At 43.5% G+C, this 12,856-nt stretch overlaps 1 protein-coding gene across 3 annotated transcripts in view; it reads right to left on the bottom strand.

Annotated features, from left to right (window-relative positions):
- The window catches only part of VCL (vinculin), a 103,391-nt gene extending 99,003 nt beyond the window's left edge, over positions 1 to 4,388 (bottom strand). For all 3 annotated transcript variants that reach the window (XM_074958629.1, XM_074958627.1, XM_074958628.1), the window contains exon 1: positions 4,014 to 4,388. In XM_074958629.1, coding sequence (XP_074814730.1) covers positions 4,014 to 4,181 — 168 coding nt within the window. In that variant the 5' untranslated portion in view covers positions 4,182 to 4,388. The remainder of the gene's footprint in view (positions 1 to 4,013) is intronic.
- Between the last annotated feature and the right edge of the window lie 8,468 nt (positions 4,389 to 12,856).

The raw sequence follows: 12,856 nt of genomic DNA, 5'->3' as shown, positions 1-12,856 counted from the left end.
AAGATAGATAATACAAGAAATTCCTAAAAAAGAAAAAGAAAAATTATACAAAAATAAAAAGGATTTCATGGGACTCTAGTTTTTAGCTCACTGGCAGCAAAGGAAACCCTCTAACAAACTACTTATAGCACAGACTTCTTCAATCGACAGACACCACGTAATATAGAGAGGTGTGTATTGCCTCAAATTTGTGTCAGTTGTGTGCTAAAACTGAAGCTTCTCCATCATTTAGTTTTATCCGCATGGGCTCTGGGATAGTACATGGCATAAAAGTCTTCCAGCTAGTGACCCACTGGATCTTCTGTCAAAGGTCAACTTCAAAGTGACTTCTTTATGAGTGTTGCATTACACTTAGAATTTTTACAAAAAATTCTGACATTAGCAATGGAAGTTCCAGAGTGAAGACAAGTGGCACAACCTGCCCCTTCCTTGGCACACACATTATTCAACTTCCATGTCACCAGATTATCAGTCGAGCCTTTTTATCCCTCCATCTTCATCTCAGGACACTTGACTGTAAATACTGGGCCGCTTTTTCGCTGTTTTTCCTTAACTATGTCAAGGGTCCTGCAGATCTCTTCAATACCTACCAATTGACTATGCCTCCATCTTCTATGTTTGACAAAACACAAAACTTTTATTTAACTTGAGTAAACACCACAAACAGATCAATAAACTTTCAGTAACCTTCCTAGTTCACACTGTAATAGGGATTGTATACGTTCACAAGAGGTTCCTTTCTCCAGTCACAGGAGCCAACCGATGAACCTGCTCCCTCTTTCCAGCTGCTGAGTCTTCAAATTCAAACCCGCGAAGTTCCTAAAGAGCAGTTTGGGTGGCGCTTCCCTCCAGGAGTCCAAGCCTTTGTGTGTCCATGCACCCTCTGGCATATGTTCTTTTTGGTCTTTGTCCCGTAACATACCCATCATACAACTTCACTTAACATTTACCCTCTGGCAGCATCTCATACCAAATGGTTTTCAAACCAACTTAGTTCCTTCTTCACAACAGGGTCTGGTAGAACATGGAGCTAAAGCACCTTCTTTTTTCAGGAACATTTCTGATTCAACACCACCTGTAGCTGCTCTGTATTTCTGAAGCAAGCCAAAGCCACATGGCCACAGGGAAGAAACAGTACTTGTTATAAAAGCTAATGTTTAAAATCAAGTTTACACAAGTTAAGAAGGAAGGTACTGTTACATATCGGGTCAGGCTTGAGTTATGAGAGATTACAAGTATCGGTTACAAGGTTCACAAGATGCATACATAGCACAATCAGCATAGACCCAGATTGGGGTGCGGGAGTTTTTAAAGCGTCAGTGAATAAGTGATCTCAGGTATGCCACCCATAGAATGTATTTAGAGTCCAAGTCAGTATTGGTGCAGCGAATAGGTACATGGGTGGGGTGCGTCCCTTGGTTCGTCAGGGGAGAAAGTAGGTTATTTCCCTGACCGGTGGTTTCCATATAGCTAATGGACAACTATTTGTTAAATGAAGCTAGGATGCCTCCCATAGCCACAGCCCAAAATGGAAGACAAACTTAGTGGTGTTAATAGTCAAGAATAAGAGAATCTCATTTTGTGACTTCTTTTTACCAACAAAATCTTTTATCCAGAATAAAATGATTGCATAATGAAGTAAAATCAAACCAGCTTGACACAGTGACCACCACAAAATTTCACTACAAAATTCTCCTTGAAAGGAAAATTTGGGTATAACTACCCCAGACACCTAGGGTTCATCTCCTCAGGGCCTATATATAAAATTCTTTTCCAAGAGGGAGCTAAGCAAAAAGCACAGATATTCCAGACAATACATCACTATTGCTAAAACTCTGTGCCCAAGATTCTTTCCCTAACAGGTACTGCAACAATGTAATAAAGTTAACAAAATTTCCAAATTAAAAGTGAGTACTAATACCTAGAGCCGTGGGAGGATACAAAATTTGTATCCTCATCCAATCCGCAAACATGGTCCACAGATATCAAGCGGATATCTGCAGATTTGCAGGGCTCTACTAATACCACAGTAATCAGTACTGTATGGCACTTCTAGGGCCTTACAATGGCCTATAATTGCACAATCCACATATCCTTTATAGAGGCATTCCTGACGTATTTTCCCCCTATATATCCCAGCAGCCCCATTATCTGAGCTTGAAAGTCAGTCCTGTTTGGTATGACATTCCATCTAAATAATAGATTTTGTTTTATTTTCTGAAGCATTAGTACAGCAGTCATCCAATATTTATCTGTATGTGCAAAAGAAGTAGAGTTAATATTCCCAGAGTCGATGTTATGTCCTGCTGCAGTACCACATTAAAAGTAGTATAAAAATCTTTTCTAAAATAGACTACAGGATTTTTTGGTGCAGATTAATGCTTAGAAGGTGGGAAAGAGTTGTATCCCAGTTTTTAACGAACTTATATTGACAATGCAGAAATTGCTTTTTATGAGCATCTTAAAAGATTAATGACCAAAATAAAGAATTTAATGTGATATGGGAGTAATTCGCCTTCTCTATAAAGGAAGCCACAGATGTGCAAGGAAAAGATACGTGCAATCTCTAGGGAGTTGTGGAGATAGGAAATGGCACAGCAACCTAACGATTTACAAAGCAAAACGTGCATGTTTGTTGCCTGTCTGTAATTTGTTATTCTTTAGATATAATTTAGTATCAATGTTTTAATATCCAATGAAAACATTTTAATGCTTTCCAGTTTTTTGGACTTCCCAGACACAAGGTCAGTTAGCAACTAAGACATGGTAAACTGCTAAAGTGATGCTCTGAAGGCAAGACTCGGGGGGAAAAAAAAAAAAATCAGAGATTAAAACTGACTTTTCATTGTCTCTAGGTAAGGTTAGCATTTTGGGAAGCAGTAACTCACTGTTGAAAAACACAATCCCAGCTTTTTTATTTGAAACAAACAAGAAGTCCTGACTCCACACATACCAACAGCTGTGCTAACTATGCAACCCTCTTCACTACAAACCAACACAAATATCATTACTGACTTACACACTTAAAAAAAGAAAACAGTTTATCACATCAAAGCAACACTTGAACTTACGGAGAAAGCAATTTACAAAATAGAGGTAAACACTTTATTGACAAAACAAAAGAGATTGATGATCCATCAGCAGTTTCAAAATATATCCTTCCCAATATGGAAAGCATGATGCAGATACCAATAATTATGGTGCATTACTGCCTCTGAACAGAGTGCATAAAATAAAAAAGAACAAATTTTTAAGCCATTAAGATCTTAAGCAACTGTTGCATATGGGGCTATTGAACAATCAGCAGAACTCACAAAACAACTCAAGGAGCAAACAACAAACAAACAAAGAATCTGATGTAGTTTTAAAATAAAAACTGAAGAAAAGCTTTTCCACGTTGGACCTAATTATTTCTGAACAGAAACGTCTTCACCGCTTAGGAAGCCAGCATCTTTCTGCCATGCAGAAAGGAGCAAGTTATTAAGAGTTGACTGTATGGGAGTATAAAATATAGATACAAAGTGTTTTTGGGTGGGGAGATTTGATAAACCCTGTCTAGAGAAAATAAGACAGAGAGGGACTGGAGCTGTCCCCCTACCTAGGGGAGAGCTGTAGAGGGCCTGTGACAGGGAGGGACTGGAAGAGCCGACTCAGAGCGAGTGGCCCGGAGGTTGGTGCTATCACTTCTCACCGCACCCTGAGGAGACTGGAGCGGGGGCAGGAGGAGAGCGACTGGAGGCCCTGAGGGGAGGGGAGCTCGCTGGTGACTAGGGCACACTGAGTATCCTTGAGCCTCAGCTCCCTTCCCTGGGCGCTGAGTAGGGAAGAGAGGCAGGGGAGGAGCGACGAGCAGCGTGAGGGGATGGGAGCGGAGCAAAGGCACGCTCAGGGACCGAGCAGCGGTTGGCATTAAGCGGAGAGGGAAGTTCGAGGCAGAGGAGGCGGGCCCGGGAGCGGCTGGCGCGGGGAGCCCTTCCCAGGCGGGTGCCCGGCTGGCCTCGTCCCACACTCACCCGGACCAGGTTGCTGACGGCAGCCTGCACTGCGGCCACGGGGGCGGTCAGGTCCGGAATGGCCTTGCCGTCCACCTCCCCCTCTTCGTGCATGATGACCAGGTGGGAGATCTGCTGCGCCACGGGCTCCAGGATGCTCTCGATGGTGCGGGTGTGGAAGACGGGCATGGCGGCGGCGTGGCGGGGGGCCGGGGCCCAAACTCTGGACAAACTCCCAGCGAACCTCTCCCCTCCGGCGGAGGCGCCGCTCCCCTACTAACCCCGCGGAAAAACTACAGCGGCCCGCCAGGAACTCCCGACTCGGCCTACCGCGGGACTCGAACTCGCTGCACTTCTCACTCAGCAGCGCCTGCCCCACTGACTCCTCGCCTCCTGGGGCCCAGCAGGGGCTTTCAACCGGCGCAACCTACCCCTCCCCTTCCCCGCCCTCTCGCCGCTCCCGCCCAATGGCGGGGCCCTGCCGCTGGCTCCCAATGGCTGCGGCATCGTGTCCATCAACATTCCAACGGCTCCAGCTCGCTTTTCCCAACCAAGTTTGGTTGCGTAGGCCCTGGTTTCCCAGAGTTGGATGACGTCAGACATTCTGGTGTCCATATAAGGAGATGGTTAAAGCCAGAGCGGCTAGGCTAACTCGAGAGGGGGAGATGGGAGTGCGGGATTCTAACCGCTTGAGGGTGAGGGAACGCCCTGCCCGGTCAGCTGGTAGGTGTGGGGGAGTCTGGGACTCCCACTAGGGTCAGCGAACGGTGCTGCCAGCTGTGTAGTTTGCAGCAACTTGTAAGGCGCTGGTTTTCCAAGGGAGCCGGGGGGTGGATTAATCCGTACTCCTGGAGGGAAGGTGGAGTGGTCAGAAAACTACCGATTTGTTTTCAGAGTCCTTGGTGTTGCTGCGAAAAACTGGCATTTCGTCCCTAGGTACAACATGTAAGACTCAGTGGGCTTTTTTTTTTCTTTCTTTCTCCCACAATAGTTCCAAAAAACTATCATTCGGCGCTAGTTTCTGGGATTGCTCGATAGGCTGTACACGCTTTTCAGCAATGACTTCCACACATGGGGCTGTGTGTTTACATACAGGCATATTAACCAAACCCCACCCAATGCGGGCAGGGTGAGTGTGGGATGTAGTTAGCAAACCACTTCTCTGCTTCTTGTTTTCACTTGCGAAGAATCCTTCTTTGAAGAAATGACTTCTTGAAACAGTGCTCTACGATAGATCGGTAGCACTTTACATGTCATGCTCTTATTACGGAAACTTTTGTCCCCTAGATATTGTGGTGCAGAGGAAAGTTGTGTTAACGTAGTTTTCCGTCCTTGTTCGAGGATTCCAGGTGCATCCTTCGTTTGTGGCCTGAGATCCTTTTTGAATGTTTTTAATGTATGTTTTTAACATGTTATATATTGCACCTTTTCTTGCTGATAGGACGCTTACAACAACCACTTCTGCTGTTGGAATATTCTTTATTCCAAGCAACGATTGTATTTATTTGCCTAAATAGTCTCCTACACTATTTAGAGCTTTAGCAGGATTGGGCACCCGAAAGGGGTTTTCTTTGTCCTGTGTGAATGAAAACCAAAAATTAAACAGAGTGATAAGTAAAGTGGACTTCTAAAACTATTGCAGCTTCATAACCATCCATCTAAGGTGGTGGTAGTAACAAAGATATGGAAATTTGTTTTAAAATATGCTTAAGTGTGTTTGGAGGAAAATAAACACTACAGGTGTTCCATTCTATGCATCCAATGAAGTGAGCTGTAGCTCACGAAAGCTTATGCTCGGCTAAATTTGTTAGCCTCTAAGGTGCCACAAGTACTCCTGTTGTTCTTACTACAATTAGGGAACCCAAATAGAATTACTACTGCCCTTTCTTCTGTTACATTCAAAGCAAGAATCTTAGCTTCTGTTAGTATGTATCATATTGTGAATAAATTGCCTTAAAACCTGGCGTTCAATAGGTTAAAGATGAATTTATGTAGGTGAATTTCTTGCCCAAATGTATCATTCCCATACAGGCCTATAGCACAGTGTTTTTCAAAGTTTGGGTCGCAACCCAGTACTGGGTCCCGACATGTAAGGTATTAGGTTGCTGTGATGAGCGCCACCGACTGGGACGTTAAAAGTCCTGGAAGCAGCCAGTAGTGGCTCCGGCTTCTAGGCGGGGGGCCACAGGGCTCCACATGCTGCCCCTGCCCCAAACGCTGGTCCACACTCCCATTGTCCGGTTCCCGTTGGGGCAGTGCCTGCAGGCGAGAGCCATATGGAGCCGCTTGTGTACCTCTGGCTAGGAGATGGACCTGCTGCTGGCCACTTCTGGAGCGCAGTGCGATCCGTGGTGTCACGACAGGCAGGAAGCCTGCCTCTGTACCCCAACTGCACCACTGATGGGGAGCTGCTGGAGGTAAGGCTGTGCCCCAGCCCTGAGCTTCCCCCAAACCTGGAACCCCTTCATTCACCCCAAATCCCTCATCCTTGGCTCCACCCCAGAGCCTGCACCTAGAGCCCTGACCCTCTCCCACACCTCTGCCCCAGTCCTAAGTCTCGCCTCCCACTCAGAGCCCCCCTCCTGCATATCAACCCCCTCATCCCTGGCCCCACCCCAGAGCTCTGACTCCCTTCTGCACCCCCAGCCCAGAGCCCCCTTCCACACTCCAAACCCCTCATCCCCAGCTCCTTTGGGTCACGGGCATCAACAGTTTTCTTGAACTGAGTCCCCAGAAAAAAAGTTTGAAAACCACTGCACAGTCCAGAAAAGGTCTGCAAAATGCTGCCCCACTTCTTGTGAAATCATTGTTATTTATGAGATTGCTCAGGGCCTCAATACTCCTCTGAACCCTAATAAACTATTATGTGTTCTCCTGTATATAGTCTACCCCTCTCACCCACCTCGCAGGTTTTGCTTTTACTGAGCTTTGGGACATCCAGACTATTCATAGTAATAAAGTTGAGCATGTGCATCAACTTTTGAAGGATTTGAGACTTTTATACCCCCCATGCAATGAAATTTGGACAACATTTGTGGAGTCTTGTCTTTTTTTTCTTGTCCTAATAGTGCTACTTTGTGCTGTGAATCAGTGGTTTGGAGGCTTTCTCTGAGAGAGCTCTTACATACTTCAGTACAAACAGGATGGCTTCTTTAGTTGAAATTTCCTCGGCAATACATGAACAAAGAATCCATTAGAACCCTGATCCTGCAATGAAATTTGCATAGATGCACCTGTACAGAATCCCAGTGAAATCAGTAGGGTTCCTGGTGTGGGTGATGGGTTGCCAGTGTGCATCTTATTGATGGATTAGAGTGTACTACTAGCTCTTTTAGCATGGTGGGATTATATGTGTGTGTGAGCAAGACGGAGAGAAATGTATAATGGGGAAGTCAGACAGTTTATTTCCATGTTATGGGATCCAGTGCTGTTTGGGAGCAGATATGTTAATACACTCGATAAAGTTTTTAGTTGAGTTTTCTAGTAACATTAAAAAATGTACTTATGAGCATAAGTAAGAACACTTGTTCTTTAATGTGGGCTCTAAATGCACATTAATTATGACTTGCGTGTTATTGAGATTTAAGCTATGACACACTTTGCGTATAATTCTGTGGCATACTGGGGGACAATCCAGACTACTGGGGGCTGTCACCCCTCCCTTGCAACTTGGGTGCCTTAAATGCCTTGCTGTAGTAACTCTCACCTGGGCTGCTCACAAACAGCCTTCCAGCATGCAAGCCACACCCTGAGTGTCTGTGTGTAATTGCAGTCTGCCAGTTACACCCTGGCTCTCACCTGCTTTGGTTATACTGCAGGGTGACCCCCAATACATCCTGTACTGGATGTCCTGTACGGCCCGGCCCTCTCCTGCACAGTACAAATATATTGAGTTCATTATTCCTTAAGGGAATAATATGCCAATTTATTACCTTAAATAGTTACTAAAACACTTCAGTTTAAACATACTGGATTCAATAAAATAGTAAAACAAGTTTATTAACTAAAGAGATTTTTTTAAGTGAGTACAAGTAATGAGGCATAAAAGTCAGAAATGGTTACAAGAAAAATACAGATAAAATGCTTACTAGCATTTATTTAGGAAACTATCTTAGGTGCAAAGCAAACTTTCTCATCACATGCTCCAGCAGATTGCTGACCAAACTCTCAGGTCAGGACCCCTCTCCTAGAGTCCAAAGGCAGTTTCCTTTTGTCTTCTCAGCTGTGGAGAATGGGGCGTGGGGTGGTCTTGAACTCTCTGCCCTTTCTTTTTATAGTCCTGTCCCCCCTTTGAGGAGCATTTCCAGCTGGGAGCAAGGTAACAGGATTCTAGTGAAGAAAGGAAACTCCATGATGTTTCTTTGCTAAGGTGTAATTTTTTGGCTTTCACCCCTTTCGTTCCTTGCCAGAGAATGGCCACTTAACAGGTAATCGTCCACCGGCCTTGTTGACACCTGGCTGAGGCATCAGCTTGCCTTTTGTCTCTGAGGAAGTGGTTTAGCCACTCCCCAGACTTATCTGGGAAACATACTTCAGTCGTGATTACTGCTTATAACTTCATATATAATGTTGCTCTGTGCATTTTGCCATGATATTCTTGATAAGCAAGTTATGAGTTTGTGTTGCTAACACCCTCCTTCATTATCCACTCTATGGCAATGCCAAACAGTGTAAAACAAGGCTGCATTTTATCTTCACTAGTGTCCATGTTGAACCACTATGGACAACCAGACAACATCCTTACAGACCACTTTACAGAGTTGTACACAACCTTGATGATGATGACTTTTAGGGATTCTGTGGGACTGAAGAATATTCCTGCACAGACATACATTGTGGCTATCAAATGCCTTTTGAAAACCAGTGAAATTGGTGAAGGGGGGAGCCTGCCATTCTGATCATTCTTCTCTGATGGTCCTCACTGTGACTATCTGATCTGCACAGGTTTTCTTGCTCAACCTTTGCATCCACTGCATGTTTCATCCTGTGTAGTATCATATTGCAGAAGCTTTCCATGTAACCGAGATAAATGTAACGTCTCTCCAGTAGTTAGTCAGTAAGATTGCCCTTTTGGGGTATTCTGACAATGATTCCATGTTTCCACTGGTCAGGATGGATCTCTCACCCAAACTTCATTGAATAGCTGTCATTTTAATTAGGATGGTGGTATTAAACATTTCTGCTGTAATTTGATCATCTCCTGCTGATTTATTTTTTTCAGCTATTTTGATTGCAGTCCATACTTCTAACACCAATGTTAATGTCAAGTTGATCAGGTTCACATGTTTCATCAATATCTGGCCCTCAGGTGGGGTTGGGCCTATTGAGGACTTCCCTGAAATGCTTTGCCCATCTGTTTTTCTGTTCTACCTCAGTTGTAAGCATTTTATATCTTTTTGCTTTTTATTGGCCTATGTCCTGTTGTGAAATTTTCACACAGGGTTCTAGTCACTTGGTAAATGGCTCTGTGGTTTCCTATCATAGCTACAGCTGCTAATCTTTAACTTATCTCTGTTTATCTTTCCTTATGTTGCTTTTCACTGCTTTGTCTTCTTTCTTATACCCCACCTTTGCCTTTTCCAATAGCTTGTTGGTCTTAGTATTCAAGAGTTTTCCTATCAGTACAGTAGAACCTCAGTTATGAACACCAGAGTTACAAACTGACCAGTTAACCACACTCCTCATTTGGAACTGGGTGTATGCAATCAGGCAGCAGCAGAGACCAAAAAACCGAAGTAAATACAGTACAGTACTGTGTTAAACATCTTGCAACCTTTCTCGTCTCCATGCCAGAACTAAAATAGTATCAGCAACAATAACTGAACTCCAGTACGCAGATGATTGTTCTGTAGTTGCACGCTCAAAGGAGGATCTTCAAACAGCCTTAATTGCTTCTCAAAAGCTTAGGGCTAAGTCTGAACATCAGCAAAACAAAAGTTCTCCATCAGTCAGTTCCTTGTCAATCATCAAGACCCAGCAAGGAAGATCCATATTGACAAAGAAGAACTGGAAAATGTAGACTACTTTGCCTATCTTGGCAGCCATCTCTCACAGAGGGCAGACATAGACATTGGGATTCAGCACAGAATTCACTGTGCCAGCCTTGCCTTTGGCAGACTGTTTCGCCGGGTGTTCAACAATCACAACATCAGAACACATACTGAACTTTTAGTTTACAAAGTGGTGGTAATCCCAACTCTCCTCTACGGCCGTGAGACTTGGATGACCTACAGAAAACACCTGAAAAACCTGGAACACCAGCACTAGCACTTTCTTTGGAAGATCCTCAACATAAAGTGGGAGGATCATCTCACTAATATCCGTGTCCTCACAGAGGCCAACATCTTCAGTGTTGAGGCCCTGATTATCCAGCACCAGCTGAGGTGGAGCGGGCACTGTGTGCACATGCCTGATGTACGCTTACCAGAACAACTGCTGTATGCCCAACTCACCAAAGGAAATGACGAGTCCAAAAGAAATGCTTTAAAGACCCCCCTCAAGATAAACATCAAGAGATGTGGCATCAACACCACACAGTGGGGACAGCAGGATAGGGATAACTGGTGAAAACTTGCCAGAGGGAAGTCCACTTTTGAGGGAAATCGCCTTGCACTGGTCACAGAAAAATGCCAGAAAAGAAAGTTAAAGCAATCACTGCCCAACCCTGTCTTCAAACACCACCTGCAATGTCTATCAATTTGCCTGTGGCTCAAGAATCGGACTCTTCAGTCACCAGAGGACCCATGAAAAATAAAACCTGTGAAAGAGATCACTGCTTTTCTGAAAGTGATGGTGGAGGTTTGGAGGGATTTTTGCTGCCAGCATCAAACTTTTTGGGATCCTGGCTTCTGGAGACTGACTTTTGCCAGAGCCTTCATGCAATACAAGGGCTTGGCAGTGTTCATTTTTACTAGAATGGTAGCTTGGTTCCATTTCTATAACCAGTGAAATGCTTTTATGAGGCTAGGTTGGTCTTGTGCTCAATCCTCCCCACTTTATCTGTGGTTGGGACTGGCAACCACATCAAGGCGCAGCAGGTGGAGTTTTGCATATTCTAAATCAGTAATAATGAGTGCCCAGTAAAAATCCTCCTGGAAATAAATGTGCAGCAGCTGGGAATTACAAAAAGCAATAGTCCATATTATGAACTAATCATCTGCAAAATTCCATTTTGCAGAAGTATGCAAAACTGATGAACGACTTAATTCTCTTTTGTGGAAATTAAATGAGCTAAAATCTGATTTTAAAACCAATTGCTTTCAGGGTTTTTTAGTGAGTTCTAGCCTAAATATGCATACATTTATGTCTTAAAGGACAGAAAACAAATCTTGTTTGGCAATTCTAAACCACTACTTTTCAGAAAGAAAAGGAGTACTTGTGGCACCTTAGCTTATGCTCAAATAAATTTTAGTCTCTATCATGAGCTACAGCTCACTTCATCAGATGGCTCCAATAGGTGCTGCTACTGTATGCATAATATATAAAAGAACAGATGGCCATTTTAGCATCCTTCTAAAATCATGCTTACCTAAAAGGTCAGAGTGGTTGGTTTTTGTTTTTTTTTTTAAGGGCTGAGGAAGCTGCTGCATCTTGGCCATGGTAATAATGGGGAAAGAGATTTTTTTTTTTTGCCTCGGTTGGTCAGTTTTCAGGACTGTTACAAGGCTGCATTATAGGTTCAGCATTTATATGCTCTGCTAGTTAGTACCATGGGCAACTAATTTTGAGACTAAACTAACATTTAACAAAAGATCAGCTAGTAATGTACTGAATGCTCCATATAATATTAAACAGAAGTTGCCTTTAAATTGTTTTTCCTTTACTTTGCAATGTTCAAATCTGTCTCCTTGACTCCAGATGAGTAATTCTGCAGTTGTCTCTTGTTGTTGTTTAAATCAGACTCTTGCTTAGTCTAACGTTCAATATTTGTAATTTTAAATTAATTATGCTCTTCCTGTTGGATTCTTTCTCTGGCATTTATGGCTTATTAATTTGCCAGCTCCTAGCTGGCTAGAATATGATGGATTTTTATCATAGTATTTTCTGGTTGAGTGCATGGTGGGAAGTATGAGTTATTTTATTTGTGTCTGTATTTGGTCTGGTATTACAGACATACAAGATCTTATTCCCAGACCAAATAAAAAAAAAAGATGAAGTTTTCTTTCCCCTTCAAAAATATTTCATATAGTCTAGAAGCAGTACCTATTATGATTAGCAATACAGTAGTGCTTAGCAGCCACAGGGTCCTAGTGATTAGAGTGAAGGGATTAAGAGTCAGGAAACCTCTATTTTCCCAGCTCTGCTACTAATTCGTGGTGAGTGTCACAGTTCCTGAAGTAACTTGTACCTCTGATCCTTTCTTGGCCCCCGAGGGCACCTCACTTAGGTCTTAGGTGGCAGCTTGACATTTTTCTCAGGGCAGGAGATTTTCCTTCCAGGCTGGGGATTTAGGATGTGGTTTGTCCTGCAGTTCACTGTGATCAGCTTAGCAAGTCTGACTTTACTTCAGCATCTGCCATTCTGGTCTCAGGAGCAAAGACAGGGTTAACCAGTGATCAGCCAGCCTTCATAGAGCGAAGTATTATTTATTCGGAACAAAAGCATTGCAGAGAAAAGGTAGCTTGAAAACAATAAATAGCTTATATTCAGGTCTTGGCTTACTAGACAATCATCCATCTTCCACAAAGAAAGCCTGATAGGAACAAAGTACTTCAACCGCTTTCTGTAGGGTCTTCCCTCTTATTACAATCTCATGCCAATTCTTGGTCTGGTTGAGAGTGAACCCTCCTGCTATATCAGGCTGATCAGTTTATACAGTTCTTTACTTACCAGTCTTCTCCATCCAAGTAAAATGAGTCTATGCT

Source organism: Natator depressus, chromosome 7 (assembly GCF_965152275.1).
Source record: "Natator depressus isolate rNatDep1 chromosome 7, rNatDep2.hap1, whole genome shotgun sequence".
NCBI lineage: Eukaryota > Metazoa > Chordata > Testudines > Cheloniidae > Natator > Natator depressus.
The sequence above is the reverse complement of the archived record's forward strand: the minus strand, read 5'-3'. Positions and strand labels throughout refer to the sequence as shown.